The sequence below is a fragment of the Notolepis coatsorum genome, assembly GCF_963971535.1.
Source record: "Notolepis coatsorum genome assembly, chromosome: 4".
In the NCBI taxonomy this organism is placed as follows: Eukaryota; Metazoa; Chordata; class Actinopteri; order Aulopiformes; family Paralepididae; genus Notolepis; species Notolepis coatsorum.
The window spans coordinates 206344383-206368635 of record NC_140168.1 but is presented as its reverse complement, the minus strand read 5'-3'; the positions used below and the strand labels follow the sequence as shown (position 1 = coordinate 206368635).

Here is a 24253-nt window from a genome sequence, read left to right as displayed (position 1 = left end):
CTATGATGTTTTACCTTCCTTCTCGACCAACAGGCTGCCTTTCTGTCGTCTTCTACAAAGTTACCAAAGACGTCTCAAAATAACTGGAGAAACGCGCCGTGGCTCCTCCCTCCTCCCTCTCTCAACGAGCTGAAATGACTGTTTGGGCTTGAGGGGGGGAGGGGCGGAGGGCACCGCCGTGAAGGAAGGGTGCGCTGTGTTTACAACACAAGACAAAATGAGATTGTTTTATCTCGATTATTTGGTTTTCATGATCGTGGGAAAGCCAAAATGGTAGATCAAAATTGGATGAACCGCCCAGCCCCAGGGAGAAGGTCTCGTGTGCCCTAGGGAGGAGGTCTCGGTGGGATTCCAAGATCCTACGTCACCTGCGACCTTCCACCTATTTTGGTTTGCTTGTGTCTTTCTGCAAAGGACAGTTCAATAGGAAGTGTCAGCCCGTTCCTCTCACCGCCCGCCCTGTTCGCACGCCCTTCCTCTGGATTCAAAGTCAATATGATCTTGACGGGGCAATTAGTGGCAATGGCCGAGAATTAGTTACCCTCGACGATCTTTTAAAATTAGCCACTCCGACCAAAACACTATGGATTTATCCGAGTCATTAGGCGCACACTGTACCGCTTGTGTCCCGGAGAGACAACCGCTATTTATTCAGCGATGAATACAAATAAAAATAAAGATCAGATCAAAAAAAGAAATAATCCATTATCTCTTCCTGTCTTTTCTTTTAAATGTATTTTGGAAGCCGTTACTACGAGGGAGGCACAACATATATTTTGTTCCATCAGTGTGTGGACTTACAAACAATATCACATTTAGGAGTGGCATCAAAATATTGAACTACAATGAAGGCTGTGGAGGGAAGAAGGGGGGGAAGGAAGAGGAGGAAGAGGAAGGTATTGCTCTGACACCACTGAACCGTCTCACCCCTCTGTGGCGCTGCAAGATAAGGTCGCCCCAAACATCCCCCAGACCTCTAGTTGCGTGTAGGCCCCATCCGCCGAGCCCCTCACACCAGATATCGCCCCTGCGAGGTGCCGTTTATTGCCCGGTAAAGACATCGTGACAGCCGTACCCCTTCCCCCCGCTTGCGCGACAGAAAACAGTCAGCGGTCGCTTCGAGGACGACGCCACACGCTGTATTATATTCACAGTATTCTCACGTCGTGAGCGAATCCGTCCCCTCTCCCAGCGTGGCACGCTGCCACGAGCATCCTGCTATCGGCTGCGGCAGTCGTTTCATCCCCGACACCTGCGCTTCCCGGCACTTTGTTTGGTCATAAACTGTTGCCGGTGACGAGAGAGAGAGAGCTTTTTCGGTTACATTTTAAACAGGCGTTTCCCCCACCAATCATGTGGCCTTTGGACACTGTTGTCGTCGCCGTCGTTGTTGTTGTTGTTGTTGTTGTTGATGTTATGCCATTTGCATTGATTTGGACAGGATACACACGCTATGCAATGGTAGACAGACAGGACAAGGTCATTTAGTTTAACCAGGGCCGGTCCCCTCCCCCACCACCCCCAGGCATGCACGCACACACGCGCGCGCGCGCACGATACTAGCCTATATCAATTAGCCCGGTAAATACGATGGGTGTGAACTACTATGACTGTGTGATAGCAAAGCCTTCAATGTATGGATAGGTCAACTCCATCAAAAGAGGAAATGGAATGGTTTATCAATATACTGTTACCGGTTGCTACTATTCTTTCAGTTGACGTCTACATGTTTTGAATAAAGTGTACAATGTGTGTACAAATGTAATAGAAATTGAAGAAAAAAAGAAGGAAATAATGAAAGTGCACGAGGAAAAAGAAAATAATAAATAAAGGAAAATGATTGACATATCTCGATCCCTCCGGTCATGACTGCCGCTCCCTCCCATCGTAGGAGAAGAAGAGGGCGGGGCTCAAGATACTGACGTAAAGAAGAGGGCGGGGCTCACGATACGGACCTGCCGCCGCTGGCTTGTTAGTGTCGACGGCGCGTCGTGGAGTCGCCTCCTCCGTGACCTTATGTGCGCGCCCACTCTTTGGTTACACGCGTCGGGGGGGGGCAAGGGGGCAGGAATTCCGGTTCACCCGCATGCTGCCCCCGCCCCACCACTGCGCTGTGGCTCACGGTCTCATTGATCATGACGATTGATCAGATCCCCCCCCCACATAGAAAATATGGCTCTGAAGCTCGCAGGGGGGCTCTTTTTTCAGCTGGCCCACACGGAAATCGTTAAATAAATACCCTCCGCTACACATTACGTAAGAGCCTCCCCACCATAACCAGCCGGCCAGAGCACCCGCCGTCCTCCTCCCCTCTCCTCCTCCTCTCTCATCTTCCGCCCTCCATACCACCCCTTGCTGGCTGGGTGTTAGAGAATCAATGTTAAAAGCTTTTTGCTCCAGTAGAGAATGTGAATTTTCCTGACACCCCCAACAGACACACACACACACACACACACACACACACACACACACACACACACACACACGCACACACACACACACCACACACACACACACACACACACACACACACACACACACACACGCACACACACACACACCACACACACACACACACACACACACACACACACACACACACACGCACACACACACACACACACACACACACACACACACACACACACACACACACACACACACACACACACACACACACACACACACACACACACACACACGCACCAGTCGACAGAGGTATAGAGGTCATCCCGCAAGGACGAGAGGCCCCTTGGTAAACAACAGCATGCCTCCCTCCCTCGTTACGGAGGGCAAAGGGATGACTCTGCATGCCCGGTGATTGTGTTGTGTGAGCTAATTGCCTTCTGGGCAGCGCCAGTCTTAGTTTGTTAGTGGCCGACCTCACAGAGATAGCGCACTTCAAAAAGCAAATCGCTCCCAATCACCTGGAATTGATGGCCACTTGGTCTGGAAGTATGCACGATGAACGGGACGGTCTCTCTCTCTCTCTCTCTCTCTCTCTCGTGTGAGTGGACGGGTAGTTTGCGCACGGTCCCGCGGACAGAGACCAGGAGGGGGCGCTGATGTGCATGCATTCACGTGCCTGAACCTGTACGTGTGACAAAACTCCCATGGTGCCCGCTCGTCCCTATGACAAAAGGTTACTGTATATGAACCCCTATATAGAAAATACACAGTGCATTCCCGCTTGGCCATCATCAGTCGACAATTCAGTTTTGTATTATGATATGATAATGATATGATATGATACATTTATTTATATTGCGGCCCTCCTCAACCAATAGTTACATCGGCCGGGGCGCAGCCCGGGGAAAAAAAGAAAAACAAAAAGACAGGAACAATACGAAAACAGAAAAAATACATGCAGGCCAACCAAGCAGATAGAGAACGGACGGACATAATACACCAGTCATACTACAACACTACAACAGCTACAACACTAGCTCATGGATTCTTTATGGCGAATATATATCTGTATTTATATAGCATTTTGTCAAGGGAATTCCTGCACCACCAGCATGTAGCCAAATCAGAATCAGTATCACTTTATTTGCCGGTGAGAATGAGAATCTGACTTAGCTAGCAGCACAAATGACAATCTAACAGCTCTATCAGGTCGGGTTGGGTACCGTTCACATTTGAACCGATACCAGTACCGGTACCAGTTCCTGGAATTCGGTATTGTAACATGACACCACACAAAATAAATCTCATGATCATGTATTATATTTGTAAATGTTTAAATATCAACATTATCTGGCCATCCTCAGTAAATGTTATCAAACTCCTCTGACCTCATCTGGTCTTTCCAAAGACCCAAGAGACGGGACAGTAATATATATATATGAGTAAAAAAGTATTCTAATTTATTTGAAAAAGATTTTTATTTAGAATTTTTTTTTATCATTCTATTTGGACTTAATGTCTGAAGGAGTCGACTGAAGGCTTCTTGTCCTCTGCGAAATTATGCAATTGGAATTCTGCTTAGTTGTATAATGTTCAGGCCCAGTCGCTGTGGCCTTGTGGGGTAAGAACTCATCAGACTGTTCCAGTGGCCCCTGGCCCCTCAGTGTTCCTCAGTGGCCCCTGGTCCCTCAGTGTTCCTCAGTGGCCCCTGGCCCCTCAGTGTTCCTCAGTGGCCCCTGGTCCTTCAGTGTTCCTCAGTGGCCCCTGGCCCCTCAGTGTTCCAGTGGCCCCTGGCCCCTCAGTGTTCCAGTGGCCCCTGGTCCCTCAGTGTCTCAGTGGCCCCTGGTCCCTCAGTGTTCCTCAGTGGCCCCTGGTCCCTCAGTGTTCCTCAGTGGCCCCTGGTCCCTCAGTGTTCCTCAGTGGCCCCTGGTCCCTCAGTGTTCCTCAGTGGCCCCTGGTCCCTCAGTGTTCCTCAGTGGCCCCTCAGTGTTCCTCAGTGGCCCCTCAGTGTTCCTCAGTGGCCCCTGGTCCCTCAGTGTTCCTCAGTGGCCCCTCAGTGTTCCTCAGTGGCCCCTGGCCCCTCAGTGTTCCTCAGTGGCCCCTGGTCCCTCAGTGTTCCAGTGGCCCCTGGTCCCTCAGTGTCTCAGTGGCCCCTGGTCCCTCAGTGTTCCTCAGTGGTCCCTGGTCCCTCAGTGTTCCTCAGTGGCCCCTGGTCCCTCAGTGTTCCTCAGTGGCCCCTGGTCCCTCAGTGTTCCTCAGTGGCCCCTGGTCCCTCAGTGTTCCTCAGTGGCCCCTGGTCCCTCAGTGTTCCTCAGTGGCCCCTGGTCCCTCAGTGTTCCTCAGTGGCCCCTGGTCCCTCAGTGTCTCAGTGGCCCCTGGTCCCTCAGTGTTCCTCAGTGGCCCCTGGTCCCTCAGTGTTCCTCAGTGGCCCCTCAGTGTTCCTCAGTGGCCCCTGGTCCCTCAGTGTTCCTCAGTGGCCCCTGGTCCCTCAGTGTTCCTCAGTGGCCCCTGGTCCCTCAGTGTTCCTCAGTGGCCCCTGGTCCCTCAGTGTCTCAGTGGCCCCTGGTCCCTCAGTGTCTCAGTGGCCCCTGGTCCCTCAGTGTCTCAGTGGCCCCTCAGTGTTCCTCAGTGGCCCCTCAGTGTTCCTCAGTGGCCCCTGGTCCTTCAGTGTTCCTCAGTGGCCCCTGGTCCCTCAGTGTTCCTCAGTGGCCCCTGGTCCCTCAGTGTCTCAGTGGCCCCTGGTCCCTCAGTGTTCCTCAGTGGCCCCTGGTCCCTCAGTGTTCCTCAGTGGCCCCTGGCCCCTCAGTGTTCCTCAGTGGCCCCTGGTCCTTCAGTGTTCCTCAGTGGCCCCTGGTCCCTCAGTGTTCCTCAGTGGCCCCTGGTCCCTCAGTGTTCCTCAGTGGCCCCTGGCCCCTCAGTGTTCCTCAGTGGCCCCTGGTCCCTCAGTGTTCCTCAGTGGCCCCTGGTCCCTCAGTGTCTCAGTGGCCCCTGGTCCCTCAGTGTTCCTCAGTGGCCCCTGGTCCCTCAGTGTTCCTCAGTGGCCCCTGGTCCCTCAGTGTTCCTCAGTGGCCCCTGGTCCCTCAGTGTTCCTCAGTGGCCCCTGGCCCCTCAGTGTTCCTCAGTGGCCCCTGGTCCCTCAGTGTTCCTCAGTGGCCCCTCAGTGTTCCTCAGTGGCCCCTGGCCCCTCAGTGTTCCTCAGTGGCCCCTGGCCCCTCAGTGTTCCAGTAGCCCCTTTAGACTTAATGTTGATTATTTCACACACAAAAAAAAACATCTACCAATATACCAAAGATTATTTCATTTAATTTTCATTTCAAACCTTTATTTAAACTCGAAAGGCAAGATCAAGGTTTTAAACTCTGCAACAGAGGGGAGCATCTCAAGCGTTAAGGACCGTTGGAGTTCATTCCATGAGCTAGAGGGGAGCGGAGCATATTGACCCTGTTCCAAGTGAACTCGAGGGACCTTAAGGGCCAGCCAGTCACTATAGTCACACATTATAAATGTGATCTATTTGTATACTATAAATACATTTGTACTTGTCTCGGTTGAGAATCACTGATCTAAACAGACTAGTTATCGATTGCTTGAGACAGGTAGGAGGCTCTGTATTACAGTGCAAACCAGTGCAGATTCAGTGCGGTGCAAAGGAACAGAATGTAGAATGTAAAAAGAAATAAAACATTTAAATCGTCTGAAATCGTCACGTCGCCGAACCGCTCTGGCGCTGCGCCAAGCCCCCCCCCCCCCCCCCCCCTGTCGCCACGGCTGCGAGGTTTTTCCCTGTTCCCGGCTAATTCATCATTTGACTTATCTACTTGCTGTACCTCGACGACGGAAGCGCTACAGTAAAAGGGGGAAATCAAAATAATTGTCCCAGTTTCCATTCAGTGAGAATAAAAGGAAAAAGCCAACGCATGGGGCCGGCGTGTGCAGAGGAGGAGGAGGAGGAGGAGAGAAGGACCCTATCTTATTCTTTGCATGTTTTATTCTTTTCACCCCCCCTGCTAACTTTCTTATTTCTCTTCATGATATCAGTATAAAGCAACCTGTATCATCTGTGGCATATGGAATGCCCCCCCCCCTCCTCCTCCTCCCCTCATCCCTCCCAAACCTAACCTCCTCTAACCCGATCCACAACTGGGCCACTGACAGAATACACACAGACGTCTCACACCTATAGGTGCTCCTACTATGAGATGTTTTTCTTTTAACAATGGAGTCCGTCCCGCTGCTGTTTTTGCACTTATGCAGCGATGACTCTGGCAGAGAGAGCAGTCCCGCCGTTCCGTGTGTCGTTCCAGTACTGTCGCTCTTCTGTCTGTCCGTCTGTGTGTGTGTCTGTGTGTGTGTCTGTGTGTGTCTGTGTGTGTGTCTGTGTGTGTCTGTCTGTGTCTGTCTGTGTGTGTCTGTGTGTGTCTGTGTCTGTCTGTGTGTGTCTGTGTGTGTTACGTTACGTTGTGTGATGTCGCCGCCTTGCAGGAAAATGTTGTGTTCTTTTCATTGTTCACTCTCTTCCTTTCTCTGTGTCTTCGTTTTGCCTTACCCCCCCCCCTGTGTCTTTTGCTGTGATGTTGTAGAGCTTGGGACTTATGGAAAACTAAAATATTATCACACAATGACCGAGGAAGGTAAGCCTTAAACATTTACGCTCGATTCTTTTCTCAGTCAACCTTTTATTTCCCCCCCCCCCCCCCACATTTTTGATCATGTGACCCTTTTGTTCTGTGCTCGTAAACATAACAGTTTGGCTTATTATTATTTCATTTTTTGTTTACGTTCGACAAACCTCTGTTCACGAGATTTCACTGACATAAGTGCAAATCGTGGTTGGCTCGCCCCCCCCCCCCCCCCCCCCCCCCCCCCCCCCCATGCACATTGTTTGTATTTTTTCTTTTCGTTCCCAGTTTGAATTTGTAGATGCGAAGCGCATCGTCACACGACCCGGCGGTCTCATTAACCCACTCATCCCCAGCGACTCGAATAACACGCGTTATAATAACGCTGCCCCCCGGTGGCGGCTCACAGGAAATGCGCTTCGCATCTAGGACACTGTGTTGTTGTTTTCTGTTGATTCTGAGAATATTTCCTTGATATTGTGTGTTATTGTGTAGAGTGTCGCTATGGAATATGCGTTCTATTTGCCAAGGGATATATATATCTGAACATAGCTAGACGCTAATTGGTATGATATATATCACACGTCAGTGTTGACTCTCATGAGAACAATGACACCCGACTACCTTGAAGCATCTCATCTTGTTCTGCAAGTCAAAATATATTATTTACAGCTGTTTACATTGGTAGAGGGTTTGCATACATGCGCACACTTTTGTTTATTTTAATCCTCAAATGATTCATCACAAACACATAGGATTCAAACAGTGACAGAGGTACACACACACACACCATCCCCCATCACACGCTCACACTCAAAATCCATATAAACTCGTTGTTTTCTTGTGGCCATGTATACGGTGTGGTTCCCCTCCTCATCTGTGTCTCTGAGAAATAAGTCGCCGACGTCTCAGAGCTCAGTGCAGCCTCCCCTCCTCCTCCTTCTCCTCCTCCTTCTCCTCCTCCTCCTCCTCCTGCACCACCACCACCAGCATCACCACCACCACCACCACCAGCAATAGTAGAGTGTAGAAGTGCACGTAGAAGTGCACGTAAGATGTACGTCACCAATTTTGGCAAACCGGAGTGAGTCATCCACCAGACGGTTGCATAACAGGGCTGGTATGGGGAGAGCTAATGCAATGACGACTGGGAGTGGGTTATCAACGACTGGAGACAGGCTCTTTTATTGCGTCATTTCTCACCGGGCCAAGCAAGAGAAGGAAGGAGGGGTGTCGCTTTGGAAGGTGTTCCAGGAATGTGCGTGGCGTGTGTGTGTGTTCAAACCTTTACACGCGGTCACAGTGTGAGCCCCGCCACTGATCTCCAGTCAGCTGGACGTGTGTGAGAACCTTTATACGTGGTCACACTGTGAGCCCCGCCACTGATCTCCAGTCAGCTGGACGTGTGTGAGAACCTTTATACGTGGTCACACAATGTTTTGGACTCGCAGTTAAGAGTAGGGAGGTCAAACATGGAGAAAGGGACCGGTGTTGAGCTACCGTGTCTTATCCTCAGGACCCCTTTAAGAAAAGACACAAGCTTTGTTAGACAATGCAGCACAAGCGACGCCACAGAAGGAAGCCCGCTGTTCCCTATACTAGCAATGCAACCAGACATCCCTACGAAGCCGTCTATAGCTTGGTACAAAGTGGGTTTTCTAATAAGTTCGGACTGTGCGTTTGGACAAAATAGTCACATCATAACTTTAATAATAAATAATAATGTATTTTAACACGGCTTTGCTTTTCATTTGGAATGCTGCAGTAGCCATGATCTGTGCCAGACAGTAATAATTCATAGCACACAGGCCCCGATGCACTTACTGTACACTGTGTTCGCCAGTACAGTAGATTCTCTGCCAGCGAGATGAATGGGTCTTGTCTCTGTGAAGGATGGAATCTCCACCTCCTACAGCCAGAGCGTGACACCAACCTTTCCTTTGTGCAAAAACAATGATCTCACAAATGGGGACACACCGCGCGCGCACACACGCACACACGCACGCACACACGCACGCACACACACACACACACAATGGCAACCTCCCAAGGTGAGTTGCGCATGAAGAATGTGTGATTGCTATCTTGACAGAGTGTATTTATGTGTGTGCGTGTGTGTGTGTGTGTGTGTGTGTGTGTGTGTGTGTGTGTGTGTGTGTGTGTGTGTGTGTGTGTGTGTGTGTGTAGAGAGAGAGAGAGAGAGAAGAACTCAGTGAGCAAGGGTGTTCATTAACACACGGGGGAAATAACGGTACAGAGATGAGGCGGAGAGGAAGAGGACGTTAGCAGAAGACGGACGAGGGAGAGAGAGAGACGGGAGGGAGAGAGAGGGGAAAAAAAGAGAGGGGGAGAGAGAGAGAGAGAGAGAGGGAGAAAAAAAGAGAGAGAAGAGGAGAGAGAGAGAGAGAGAGAGAGAGAGAGAGAGAGAGAGGGAGAAAAAAAGAGAGAGAGAGAGGAGGGAAAGAGAGGGGAGGAGAGAGGGAGGAATGGAGGGAAAGAGAGAGGAGGAGAGAGGGAGAGAGGAGGAGAGAGAGAGAGGAGGAGAGAGGGAGAAAAAAAGAGAGAGAGAGAGGAGGGAAAGAGAGGGGAGGAGAGAGGGAGGAATGGAGGGAAAGAGAGAGGAGGAGAGAGGGAGGAATGGAGGGAAAGAGAGAGGAGGAGAGAGAGGGAGGAATGGAGGGTGAGGCAGAGGAGACGGGGCGGAGGCCTAGCGGTGACTCGGCGTGATTAATGATTTTGCCGGGAAGGTGGTAGACGGCGTCGACGCGGCCGGCCGGGTGGAGCTGGTGCGTCATCACCGCGCAGAGCGGCGTGGAACCGGCAGCCCTCTCCTAAAAAGAAATAAAAAGAAGCCTCCCATGGATTACAATGCGCTGATTGGAAGGAGGCGTGACATGTGTGCAAAGGCCCCACTCGCACGCGCGCACGCAACCCAATGTGATCATAGGTACTATGTACCAGTGGTGGAAACTAACTAAGTGTTTTACTCAAGTACTATAGTTAACCCTTTCACTGCCACACGACAGCCGGTTAACCCTTTCACTGTGACAATACAGAAGGTTAGCCCTTTACTATCACACAACCGACGGCGATGCTCCATCATTAGCATCATTAGCTCGTCGGTTGTGTGATAGTAAAGGGCTAACCTTCTGTCGTGTGGCAGTGAAAGGGTTAAGTATAATTTTTAGGTACTTGTACTTTTAATTTGAGGGAACTTTGTACTTTCACTCCACTACTACATTTAAAAGAAAATCTTGTACTTTTTACTCCACTACATTTATCTGAACCCATCAGTTACTAGTTACTTTGAAGAAAAAAAAGATGTTGCATAGAAAACAACATGGCAAGAATTTATTAATTTGAAACCTGTCAACATCAGAACTGGACCACATACCACTTTAACATGACCTTTAATCAGAGCAGCATAACTGGACCACATACCACTTTAACATAACCTTTAATCAGAGCAGCATAACTGGACCACATACCACTTTAACATGACCTATAATCAGAGCAGCATAACTGGACCACATACCACTTTAACATGCCCTTTAATCAGAGCAGCATAACTGGACCACATACCACTTTAACATAACCTTTAATAAGAGCAGCATAACTGGACCACATACCACTTTAACACAACCTTTAATCAGAGCAGCATAACTGGACCACATACCACTTTAACACAACCTTTAATCAGAGCAGCATAACTGGACTACATATTGTACCACTTTAACATAACCTTTCATCAGAGCAGCAGAACTGGACCACCTACCACTTTAACACACAACCCTTTAACCAGAGCAGCATAACTGGACCACATACCACTTTAACATGACTTTTAATCAGAGCAGCATAACTGGACCACATATTGTACCACTTTAACATAACCTTTCATCAGAGCAGCAGAACTGGACCACCTACCACTTTAACACATAACCCTTTAACCAGAGCAGCATAACTGGACCACATACCACTTTAACATGACCTTTAATCAGAACATCATGGGCGTACATGGATTGGGGCAGATTAATGAAAATGGAGAAAGGTTTGCAGACCTGTGCTTCCTAAACCAACTGGTAATAGGAGGCAGCATCTTCCCCCACAAACGTATCCACAAGGCCACATGGAGATCTCCAGATCAAGTTACGGAGAATCAAATAGACCACATATGCATCAACAGAAAGTTCAGGAGGTCATGGCAAGATGTACGAGTCAAGAGAGGGGCAGACGTGGCATCACACCATCATCTCGTGCTGACGATCATAAAACTACGTCTGAAGAAGTACGCCACAACCACCGGCGCAAGAACCAGATATGACATTGGACTTCTTAGGAACAAAGAAATACAGAGTAGATTCCAGATCAGCCTTACCAACAGGTACCAGCAACTACAGGAACAGGATGAAGACACAGATGTGGACATAGAAACTCAATGGCAGCACACAAAGACGTTGCGGCTGGACACCTGCAAAGAAATATTGGGAAAGAAGAAGACAAAACACAAGGAATGGGTCTCAATGGAAACACTCCAGAAACTGAAAGAAAGAAAGGAGAGGAAAGAGAAACTGAACACAAGCAAAACAAGATCAGCAAAAGCAAAGGCACAGGAAGAATACACCCAAGCCAATAAGGAGGTGAAGAGTAGCATTAAGAAGGATAAAAGAGATCACATAGACAACCTAGCCAAACAAGCAGAAACAGCGGCAGGGCAAGGCAACATGAAAGACCTCTATATGATCACTAGGAAGTTAGCAGGCAAGTTCCAACAGACGGACAAGCCGGTAAAAGACAAACAGGGAAACCCACTTACAACAACAGAGGTGTAAAGGCCGAATGAGTGTTTTTTGTTATTGATTATTATTATTACTAGTATTAATATTATCATTATTACTATTATTATTATCATTATTAGAAGGTTACAATTTATGGGAATGTTACAATTTATGGGAATGTAATGATTGAGGGGAATGTTATGATTCTGTGTAGCCTGTTGGGTGGACTCTGTTGCGCTGTGATGGATCACCTGCACCTGTCAGGTGATCGGCCACGGCACGACGGAGATCATTAAATAGGTGATGGGAATCAGCTGTGGGCGGTAGCCGATGGGGAAGGCATATGATTTTCTTATCGCTCGCTTAGGAAGCTTAACGCTTTAGAACGCTTAGAACGCTTCAGCGCTTCAGGACGCTTTCGGAAACTGTTTAGATTAGTCTTATTTAGGAAACACTTTAAGCAATTAGACCAGGTTATATGACGTTTAGGATCACTGTGATCAACCCTCCCATGTAACCTAATTATTCTAATTAAATCGGGTCACCACATCGGTGTCTGATAACGGAGCTTAATGTGTGAAGACTATTTCTTTGAACGTTGAGCGCGTATGGATTCACTCCCCGTCGACACCAGGAAACGGCGCCGGCATGCTGCCGTTACATTAAGTAAGAAACTCGCGTTTATTGAACCCCAACCAGCTTCAATAAAGTGAAAGAGGACTCGCGCAGATATTGACGCGACCCAAGGCAGAGGCGCGCGTCAATAAGCACAACACCAGAGGAGGACTCGCAAGAGGACTGACAACAAGGGGCCAGCATTGTTGTGAGAGACAATCAAAAATCAGCGATCAGCAGGAAGGAATCAATCCACATCAGCACAGTGAATGATCACAGCCCGAGGACATCGCTGCCTGTGATCAGCTACAGGATCGATCAACGAAAGCATCACCACCAAGAGGGGAGGATCCTCCCTCCCGGCTCGAGGACAACAAACGGAACGTGCGTGAGTAGAGTGTATGAATGGAATAGACATAGACACTACTGCGTACGAGGCACGCGCAAACGGCGCCGTGGAATATAAGCCAAATTATAAAGCTGTCTTAAGAACTGGTCGATAAATATAGCCAAGATGTCAAGCGTCAGATATTGAAACAGAGAACATGGATTTGACACAAGCGTCAGATATTGAAACAGAGAACATGGATTTGACACAAGATGTCAGATATTGAAACAGAGAACATGGATTTGACACAAGACGCCAGATATTGAAACAGAGAACATGGATTTGACACAAGCGGAAATGGAGGCTGAATATAGTCTAAAGAGAGCTGCAGTAGAGGCTGAATTAAGTCTAAACAGAGCTGCAGTAGAGGCTGAATTTAGTCTAAAGAGGGCTGAATTAAGCCATAACAGAGCTGCAGTAGAGGCTGCAATAGAGGCTGAATTTAGTCTAAAGAGAGCTGCATTAAAGGCAGAGAGGGAGATGTTGGAAATTGATACTGACATCTCTGTATCAAAAGCCAAAATTAAAGTAATGGAACGTTTTGAATTAGAGGATAGATTAAGGCTGCAGGAGGCTAATTTAAAGGCTGAATTAAAGGTTAAATTAAGGCTGCAGGAGCAGGAGCAGCTCCAGCCAATTAGCCACCAGCAACAGCAACAGGAGGCCAGACCGGCTGACAAGAAACAGTTTTACTCTGACTCTGTCAACCCAAGTGACATGCCTGCCTGCAAAGAGCAGCTGAGAAGAGAGGAGAGAGAGCGGAAGTACAAGCGTAGACGGATTGAGGATCAGCGACAACTTCTGCGGCTGCAGAGACAGCTTCAACAGGAGAGGGCCTACCTCGTGTCTCTACAGCAACAACAGCAGCAACGCCAGCAGCAACAACAGCAAGAACAACGCCAGCAGCAACAAGAGCAGCAACGCCAGCAGCAACAAGAGCAGCAACGCCAGCAGCAACAACAGCAAGAACAACGTCAGCAGCAACAAGAGCAGCAAGAACAACGCCAGCAGCAACAAGAGCAGCAACGCCAGCAGCAACAACAGCAAGAACAAAGCCAGCAGCAACAAGAGCAGCAAGAACAACGCCAGCAGCAACAAGAGCAGCAACGCCAGCAGCAACAACAGCAAGAACAACGCCAGCAGCAACAAGAGCAGCAACGCCAGCAGCAACAACAGCAAGAACAACGCCAGCAGCAACAAGAGCAGCAGCAACGCCAGCAGCAACAAGAGCAGCAACGCCAGCAGCAACAACAGCAAGAACAACGTCAGCAGCAACAAGAGCAGCAACGCCAGCAGCAACAACAGCAAGAACAACGCCAGCAGCAACAAGAGCAGCAACGCCAGCAACAAGAGCAGCAGCAACGCCAGCAGCAACAAGAGCAGCAACGCCAGCAGCAACAAGAGCAGCAACGCCAGCAGCAACAACAGCAAGAACAACGTCAGCAGCAACAAGAGCAGCACCGCCAGCAGCAACAACCGCAAGAACAACGCCAGCAGCAACAAGAGCAGCAAGAACAACGCCAGCAGCAACAAGAGCAGCAAGAACAACGCCAGCAGCAACAAGAGCAGCAACGCCAACAACAAGAGCAGCAAGAACAACGCCAGCAGCAACAAGAGCAGCAACACCAACAGCAACAACAACAGAAGCTAGCCCAGAGCCTGGTTCTCCAGGCTCAGCAGAACCAGCAACAGAACCAAGTCCAGATGGCACCAACCCCGAAGTCTGCAGCCAGCCAGGCTCAGCTGAAGAAGAAGCCAGAGGTGAAAGTGAAGTCCCTTGACGGCAAACAAAGACAACAGCTGAAACGGCAGCAGACAGCCGCCACCAAGCCACAGGTGGCTCAGGTTTCCACGCACCTGCAAAATAAGCTCATGAAGGATGCAGAGCGCAAAGATGACGGCACGGATAAACGGAAGGACAAGGACAAGTACAAGAACAAGAGAAAGAAGGAGAAAGTGAAGTCACCAGACGGCAAGATTAAGAAGGAAGAGAACAGTTCTGTATTGGAAGAGAACAGTTCACGTAAGAAGAATATGAAGTCTGAGCATGAAGAGGACCCCTACCACTCTCCTAAACACCAGAAGTCTCTGAAGAGGGAGCGAGATGACGTGACAGGAATCGACTTCAAACCTAGGAAAATCAAGACTAAAAACAAGGTCAAGAAAAGTAAACGGGATGAAGAAGAGGACATCAAGCCCAAGAAGACTAAGAACAAGAGAGGAGTAGTGGTGGAGGGAAAAGACAAGTTTGGAGGATCTCAGAGCAAAGACAACTCTGGAGGATCTAAGAGAAAAAACAAGCCTGGAAGATCTCAGAGCAGAGACAACTCTGGAAGATCTAAGTGCAAAGAGAAGACTGGCATATCTAACAGCACAGAGAATGTACCTCTTCAAGAGCTAAACAAAGAAGATAGCCATGTCTGGTACAAGGTGTATCATAAAAGAAGAAAGAGAAGACGACATGAGTGGTGCTTGATTCACATCATCATTCCAAGGCACCACCATGGCAAACTCTGGAGTGAGGTGGATTGTGGACTCTCAAGCCCCCCCCCTTTCAGCCCACTTTGGTAGGGTAAAGGGGAGGCTGACCAAGGTCCTGACAAGGCCTTGACCTTGAGAAAAGGAAACACAAACACAAGAATGTGAACATGATGCATTGGTGTATTGATCACATGACAATAATACCCAATTAAGACCAAGGAATATGCATCAATAAGACATTTAAGTTTATTATGGACTCTTTTAAGTTATGAATTAATCATCGCTATGAAGATTTATTATTTTGTAACATGGAATGTCCAGAAGACCAGAATATGGACTCGGAATGAACATTATCATATCCATTATGGATGGCAAACACGAGCAGGAGCATCAGCCACACCGGTTAAAGAGCCAAAGGTGAGGCTTGGTGAAGATAATGGGGCCGGTAAGGACTGTGCTTCAGCCATTATAGTGGACTACACAGCGCCCAGGAACCCTGGCCGCTCGGACGGATCCAGGAAGCCTTTCCAAATGACGAAGGTTCAACCAGTGCCTACTACTGGGGCCAAAAGGAGGATTGCCAACCAGTAAATGAACACTCACCTGGCCATGTTATTTATTTTGTAATTGTGTAAACACAATTAGGGGCCGGTGTAAAGGCCGAATGAGTGTTTTTTGTTATTGATTATTATTATTACTAGTATTAATATTATCATTATTACTATTATTATTATCATTATTAGAAGGTTACAATTTATGGGAATGTTACAATTTATGGGAATGTAATGATTGAGGGGAATGTTATGCTTCTGTGTAGCCTGTTTGGTGGACTCTGTTGCGCTGTGATGGATCACCTGCACCTGTCAGGTGATCGGCCACGGCGCAACGGATATCATTAAATAGGTGATGGGAATCAGCTGTGGGCGGTAGCCGATGGGGAAGGCATAAGGCTTAGGAAGCTTAACGCTTTAGAACGCTTAGAACGCTTCAGCGCTTCAGGACGCTTTCGGAAACTGTTTAGATTAGTCTTATTTAGGAAACACTTTAAGCAATTAGACCAGGTTATATGACGTTTAGGATCACTGTGATCAACCCTCCCATGTAACCTAATTATTCTAATTAAATCGGGTCACCACATCGGTGTCTGATAACGGAGCTTAATGTGTGAAGACTATTTCTTTGAACGTTGAGCGCGTATGGATTCACTCCCCGTCGACACCAGGAAACGGCGCCGGCATGCTGCCGTTACAGAGGAGCAGCGGAGAAGATGGGCTGAACATTTCAAAGAACTACTGAACCAACCAGCCCCGACAGAGCCAGCGGACATTACACCAGCGGAGAGAACACTTCCAATAAACTGTGATAAACCCAGCAAAGCAGAGATAAAAAAAAGCTATTATCTCAACGAAGGACGGAAAATCTGCAGGACCAGATGAAATACCAGCAGAAGCCATCAAGGCCGACTTGAAGACTGCAGTAGATATGCTTCATAGCCTCTTCACCAAGATCTGGGAGGAAGAAAAGATTCCAGAAGAATGGAAAGATGGAATCATCATCAAGCTACCAAAAAAGGGAGATCTCACCAACTGCAACAACTACAGAGGAATAATGCTTCTATCAGTACCGGGAAAAGTACTCAACAGAATTATACTGGACAGAATGAGTGTTGCTGTGGATCCCATGCTTCGAGACCAGCAGGCAGGCTTCCGGAGCAACAGATCTTGCACGGACCAGATCGCCACCCTGCGCATCATTATAGAGCAATCCATCGAATGGAACTCTCCATTATACATAAACTTCATAGACTATGAAAAAGCCTTTGACAGCGTGGATAGAGAGACTCTGTGGAAACTGCTGAGGCATTATGGTATCCCAAAGAAAATCATCACTCTGATTCAAAACACCTATCAAGGAACATCATGCAAAGTTTTACATGCAGGCCAACTGTCAGAGAGTTTTGAGGTCAAGACCGGTGTGCGTCAGGGATGCCTCCTATCGCCCTTTCTCTTCCTCCTAGTCATAGACTGGATTATGAAGACCACCACAAAAGGAAAGAAAAACGGCATACAGTGGACCCTATGGACACAACTGGATGACCTTGACTTTGCTGATGACCTGGCTCTCCTGTCACACAACTACAACCAGATCCAGGACAAGACAACCAAGCTGGCAACTACATCCCTTGAGACTGGGTTGAGAATAAACAGGAAGAAAACCAACCTAATGATGATCAACACCTCTACCAACAACACAGTCACAGTAGGTGATGAATCCATACAGGAAGTCAACTCCTTCACTTACCTAGGCAGCATCTTGGATAAGAAGGGCGGCACAGATGGCGATGTCACAGCCAGAGTAGGCAAAGCCAGAGCAGCCTTCATCATTCTGAAGAACATCTGGTCCTCCAAGGACATCGCCATGACAACCAAAGTGCGGCTCTTCAATTCAAATGTAAAATCCGTCCTTCTCTACGGTTCAGAGACTTGGAGAATGACGAAAAGAACATTGCAGAAGATACAGGCCTTTATAAACAGCTGTCTGAAACGCATCTTTGGAATCCGGTGGCCAAACAAAATCAAGAATGAGGAACTATGGCTGAAAGGAAGACAGGAACCAGTGGAGAAGCAGATCCTGAGACGAATGTGGGGATGGATAGGCCACACTTTGAGGAAACCGGCTACCAGTACTACACGACAGGCCCTGACTTGGAATCCCCAGGGGAAGCGGAAGAGAGGGCGGCCTAAGAACACCTGGAGGCGGGACACTGAGGCAGAGCTCAAGAGACGAGGAACTACCTGGGGGGAGGCAGAAAGGACAGCCCAAAGCCGTGTTGGATGGAGAAAAGTCGTAGATGGCCTATGCTCCATTGGGAGCGATGGGCCTAAGTAAGTAAGTTAATCAGAGCAGCAGAACTGGACCACATACCACTTTAACACAACCTTTAATCAGAGCAGCATAACTGGACTACATATCACTTTAACATGACCTTTAATCAGAGCAGCATAATTGGACCACATATTGTACCACTTTAACATAACATTTAATCAGAGCAGCAGAACTGGACCACATACCACTTTAACATAACCTTTAATCAGAGCAGCAGAACTGGACCACCTACCACTTTAACACATAACCCTTTAACCAGAGCAGCATAACTGGACCACATACCACATTAACATGACCTTTAATCAGAGCAGCATAACTGGACCACATACCACTTTCAGATTCAGATTCAGATTCAGACAACTTTATTGATCCCGCGTGGGGCAATTCATATTTGCAGCTTCACCAACAAGCAACAAAGACAAACAAACAACAAAACATCTCAACGACAGCACGGCAAATAAAAAGAGAAACACTCCATGTGATACACAATCCAGCAGTAAAAGTAAAAGTAAAAACAGACAACCAAGTGCAAAAGGCTACTTAAAATGACTACCGTCTGTGTTTAAAAGTCTGATAGCCGAGGGGACAAAAGATTTGGCGTAGCGGTTGGTCCTACTTGGTGGCACGTCATAACGGCGGCCGGAAGGCAACAGTGAAAACCGCTGAGACAGAGCATGGAGGGGTTGATTAATGATGCTCGTCCCCTTCTTGACCACCTGGTCCGTCCAGAGAGAACATAGGTCAACTTTAACATGACCTTTAATAGGACGGCTAGGTGGCGCAGTGGGCAAGGCGCTCGCCACCAACGCATAACTGGACCACATACCACTTTAACATAACCTTTAATCAGAGCAGCATAACTGGACCACACACCACTTTAACACAACCTTTAATCAGAGCAGAATAACTGGACCACATACCACTTTAACCTTTAGAGGTCAATGGTTCGAGGACTGAATGCTCTGAAGCACTGGAATACACATGTAGAATGCATACTTTTACTTTAGATACTTAAGTACATTCAATATAAAATACTTCTCGACTTTTACTTTGACCAGTATACTATTTTATCTAGGTATTTCTACTTTTCCTTAAGTAAAGGAACTGTGTACTTATTCCACCACTGCTTTGTACTATGTACATAGTCTATAGTACTATAGTCCTGTTTTATTTTTTGAAAGTTTTAAATTGTTGCCATTTTAGATTTACGTAATGTCTATATAATTATGACAATTTCCTACCCTACTGTGGCCTAGTGAAACCGGTCTCAGAAGAAGGGAGGGGCTTCAGTGTTACGTGTGTAGAACATTTAGCTGGCATGATGAATGGAACCCAAAAACAGACTTAAACACGGAACTTGGAGAGAGCAGGCAGGAGACGGCGGGGTGATAATCAAAGGCTTTACTTGAATGAACAGGAAACGGGATAAAGGGGAGCTTCACGAATGACAGGGTGACAGTAAAACAAAACACGAACGGAAACAAGGGTAACAGGAATAATGACCCAGCAATGTATGCTGGGCCGACAACACTTAAATACACACACTAATTAGAGACAAGAGGGTGATTGTTAAATGGACACAGCTGTGGTAACAGAACTAACACAAGACTGAAACACAGGGGAATAAACTAGAAACAAATGTACAATACTGAGACCACACAAGACTAGAACACATTTACAAAACACAGACAGTAGGAACACAACACTAAAACAGTGGAAACAATACAAACAACACAGACAACAAATGTACAAAACACAGATTGGTGCAAATAATATAACAGAGCTGAATGACCTGACCACAGAGCTGCAACATCTGAATCAGGCCACCAGATGGCAGTGGTGTATTGTTTATGAAAAGAGGTGGTGAGAGTCCAATGCCTGGTCCAGCCGAACCGGTCAGATAGTTACAGTCTGGTCCAGTAGGACCGGGGGGAACGTTACAGTACCCCCTCCTCAATGGACGACTCCCAGGCGGCCAGCCAGGCCACCCGGGAACGGGCAGGGTGGGAGGGTGGGATGCAGCACCAGCGAAGAGGGGCTGGGGGAAAGGGGGTCGAGGAACAGGACCCGTGGGAATTGGGCCGGGGGGAGGGGGTAGACGAGGGAGGTGAGGAGGGCTGGAGCAGGGGGGGGGGTAGAGACAATGAGCCAGGAGTGGGACCTGGGGCTGGGGTCTCCTTGGTGGCGAGACCCGTCGCAGAGCCCGAACCGAGTGGTGTATTCTTAGGTTAATACCATTCAGTCCACAAGAGCCAGCACCAAACCCCATCTACCAAACTGACTCTTTGTATTACTCTATGAAAGGAACCAGCTTTGGCATTCCTAAAATGGTAATCTATTATTGTATAGATTCAACCACATTGGTCTTGTCTCACAGAGGCATCTCCGCTTTCAGCCTCTTGTGCTGTGCTCAACCGTCACATGTCTAGAAGGTGTTTGGTTTCCTGGGGGTTTGGAATGGCTCTTCTACAACTAACCTTATCATTAGAGAGGTTTTGCCTGAAGGTTTCCTCCGGAATGTACTCTGAGAGTCCATGTAATGAACTATTACCACAGATATTTTCAGTTTTCAGGGTTGATCTAACATTTTGGTTATGAAATCTCAGTCAAGGGTACCACACCTTGCATACAGTTTATTAATTGAACAATGGGTATCGGATCGGTACTCGGTATCGGCCGAGGTATCGGTATCGGGACTGAAAAAGTTGGATCCCTATTAAAAACATTATTTCAATAAAATAGCTAACAAAAGTTCCAAATAAGTTATGTATTTAAGGACAGTGTATAAGGTATAAGCTGGCCCCAAGCTTTCACTGCAATTATAATTTTTTTTATAAATAAATTATTATTATTAATATTAATAATAAATAAATAATATATATTTGTTTTTTAAACACATGGTGGCGCTGGCGCATTCTCATAGTGGCGCTGTGCCCCTATACCATTGTTTAGGGAAAGCTCTGAATATACAACTGCTTATTGGGACCTCTGTACAAGACAGAAGGCCTTCTCTTCTCTCTCAGACTAAACTGAGACGCCGCCTACAATAATTACAGGGTATTAGTCCAGGATTTAAAAACGATTGTCCTTGTATCCCTGTCCTTTGATACCGGTATTGATTTAATGCATTTCCTTCTTGTTTTGTTTTAGTTTGTTTGTGATGTGATAGGATGTTTCGGTTCCATCTCTCTCTCTCTCTCTCTATTTAACCTTTGCCTTGCTTTTTTTGCGTTCCACCCGGTTCCACGTCGTTTTTTCTGGTTCCACCTCGGCGGCGGCGCCTGGTTCTTTGTCCTGCTCCGAGTGAAAGGGGCACGTAGGCCCTCTCTCCCTCTGCCAGCGTCCGGGACATTGCAGGATCATCACTATATGATACGCGGCTCCTCCGCCGTATTGACTTGCGGTGTCACTCCAGCGCCGGTGATATCAGACCGACCCGGTCGGCCTCGTGTGCACTTTTCCTTTTTGAAATGCCATCCGTCCGGGGGGGGTCAAAGGCAAAGGCGTGAAGGAGTCCCGGGGCAAAGAGAAGGGTGGTGGTGGGTTGGGGGGCTGGGGGGGTGACGCAGTGTTCTGGTTTTAAACCGCCACGTTGATTCTCTTCCCGCAGGTAAATTCCGAGAGAAGGCGTCCATCCTTCACAAGATCGCCAAAAAGAAATGCCCGGTGGAGGAGGCCGCCGAGAAGTCCAACGGCGTGGCGAGTCGTTCCGGTGAGCATCAGCCGCCTGGAGCCTGGAGATCTGAGTGAAACCTATTATACCTATAATCTATAATCTATTCTCATAATGAACACGGATGGTTTTACCCTTTTAATAGTGGAATTCGCTTTGTTGTGGTTTCTCGACCGTAGCGGCATCCAATATAATATGAAATAAAAACAAATATAAAAATTGCGTAGAATAAAATAAAATAAGATAAAAATGACAGCAAGATGACTATATTCAATTCTAACTAAGTGTGCAGTGTGCGGATAACAGGATGCGCAGTATGCAGATATTACACTATATAAAATATAAATAACTAAATGGCTATGTAATACAGTTCCAACAGGAAAGGTGTATGTAATGTAATGTATAATAATGAGCAATGGCTAAAATGCAATGTGCAATACAATATAATATAATAATATATAGCAGCAGCAACAGTGATTCTCAAGTGTAGTGGGGGGGGGGGAGCAGAGAGGAGAAGGAGGGCTCCTCGTTTGCATAAAGAGGACAAAAAACAGGTGGACAGAGGACAGAAAACAAGAGAGATCAAATTAAATGAAAATGTTACATACTGAGGTTTGTGATCATGTTTTTAAACTGTCCATGGCACGGAATATTGGTTTTTAGCGTGAGTCGGAGATCATTCCAGGAAGCTGGTGCACCAAAACAAAAGGTTCGGAACTGAACCCGTGGTGTGGAGTGTAAAGCCGATCGTTTGAGCGGGTCAGATACGGTCCATAATTCCAATCCAGCATCATTGTAATTTGAAACGAGAGTCAAGTTCTTCCTTAACAGGAAAACAAAAAGGAACATCTATTGAAGTTACCAGAAAGCCCAGAACATCTGCTTTTTAGGGTCAGTAATTCATTTTTAATTAAGGTCGACTGTGGGTGACTAACCCTCACACAAATAAATGGGCATTTAGATGCAAACTACTCTCCTCATATTACTCATCTGTGTTGTCCAGTCTCTTAATGGGTTTTGCATGTTAAGCAAGCATGACATTATCAAGAACTGTCAAATTGATTACGAGCAGCGCTTAGAAGCTCATCCTCTTCCCTAACGTATTTTTATTTGTCAGGGCTGCAGTCATCCGCTGCCAGGTATAATTCATGTGTGTTTTTCACTTCAAAGAGCCGAGGACCAAAAGACAAACGGGGCGGGCCAGGCTCGCCTCCCTGGACACTATGAGCGGCCCCGAATCAAAGCCACGCGTGGATATTTATTAGACACAATTATGCTAACAGCCCTACATTAACGCGGTATTACCATCTTAATAGAATAGAAAACGCATTGCTGCTCACTTTGATATCTGGGGCCTCACATATCTCAAGATTGTAGCAAATGAATAGCTGTTGGATTTTCCACTACGGTACGTACTATGGAATGTACGGTAGCTTCGTGAAAGGTCCCCTCCACTTAAAAAAAACTGCGGAGCAGATATTTAATCCAACTCGCGTCTACTAACGTGATGACCGATGCTACTTCCGATACGTCAGCCAGGGTTCACACAAGGTCCTTGAAGTGCTTAAAGTGCTTGATTTTTTACCAAAAAAAGTCAAGGCCTGGAATTCCTTGAAAACAGCATTTTTTTTAAAAAAAGTCCTTGAAAATTCAAATCAACCATTCACATTGAAAGTTTTGTTCATCCATGATAAAATTGTTCTGAATCAAGAAATACATTTTTTTTTATTTAAAGTGTCGGAAATTGGTTTTAAACCATAAATATTGGATCCAGTTTATTTTTCTATAAAAAAACAGCATTTAAAAGTGAATTGTATTCTTTTAAATGCCCTTTTAAAATGAAAAATTGTGCTTGGAAAAGTACTTGAAAGTCCTTGAATTCCATTTGCAATGTCTGTGGGAACCCTGGTCAGCGAACAGTCTCAGATTTTGGTGAACAACTGCAGGCTCCTCTTTGGACTCAGAATGAGGCTGAAACATTGGTTGTATTTCACCAGTGTTGCCCCTTGCCACTTAGAAAGGAAGCACAGTTTTAGCCAGCTGGGTGGAAGGCGTAGGGGGGCGGGGTGTTCATAGACCCTTGCATTCTCAATGAGGGCAAAGGTGTAGAGTAGATTAGATTAGATTAGATTAGATTCAAATGTATTGTCATCATACAGCACAAGTACAGTACAACGAAAATAAGTTTACTTTGGCATCCAACCAGAGTGCAAATGTAATTTAAACTGGGTATAAAATATATAAATGAGTACTACAGTACTACTCCCATAGAGTATATTGCTAATCAAATTATCGGACCCCATTTGGAATAGTCTTTCACCCATGGGTGTAGACTAATGGGGATCCATAAAATAAACAAATAAACAAAGATGTATGCGGAGAGTTGTAGTATTCATGTACAGTGATA

At 47.0% G+C, this 24253-nt stretch overlaps 1 protein-coding gene across 1 annotated transcript in view; it reads left to right on the top strand.

Annotated features, from left to right (window-relative positions):
* Positions 1 to 24253, top strand: part of LOC311226797 (sodium/potassium/calcium exchanger 2-like) — a gene marked incomplete at both ends in the record, with an annotated part of 156977 nt that overhangs the window by 84682 nt on the left and 48042 nt on the right. The window contains 2 exon segments of the mRNA XM_084312201.1: positions 6990 to 7040; positions 21784 to 21885. Of these exon segments, the coding sequence (XP_084168327.1) occupies positions 6990 to 7040; positions 21784 to 21885 (153 nt within the window).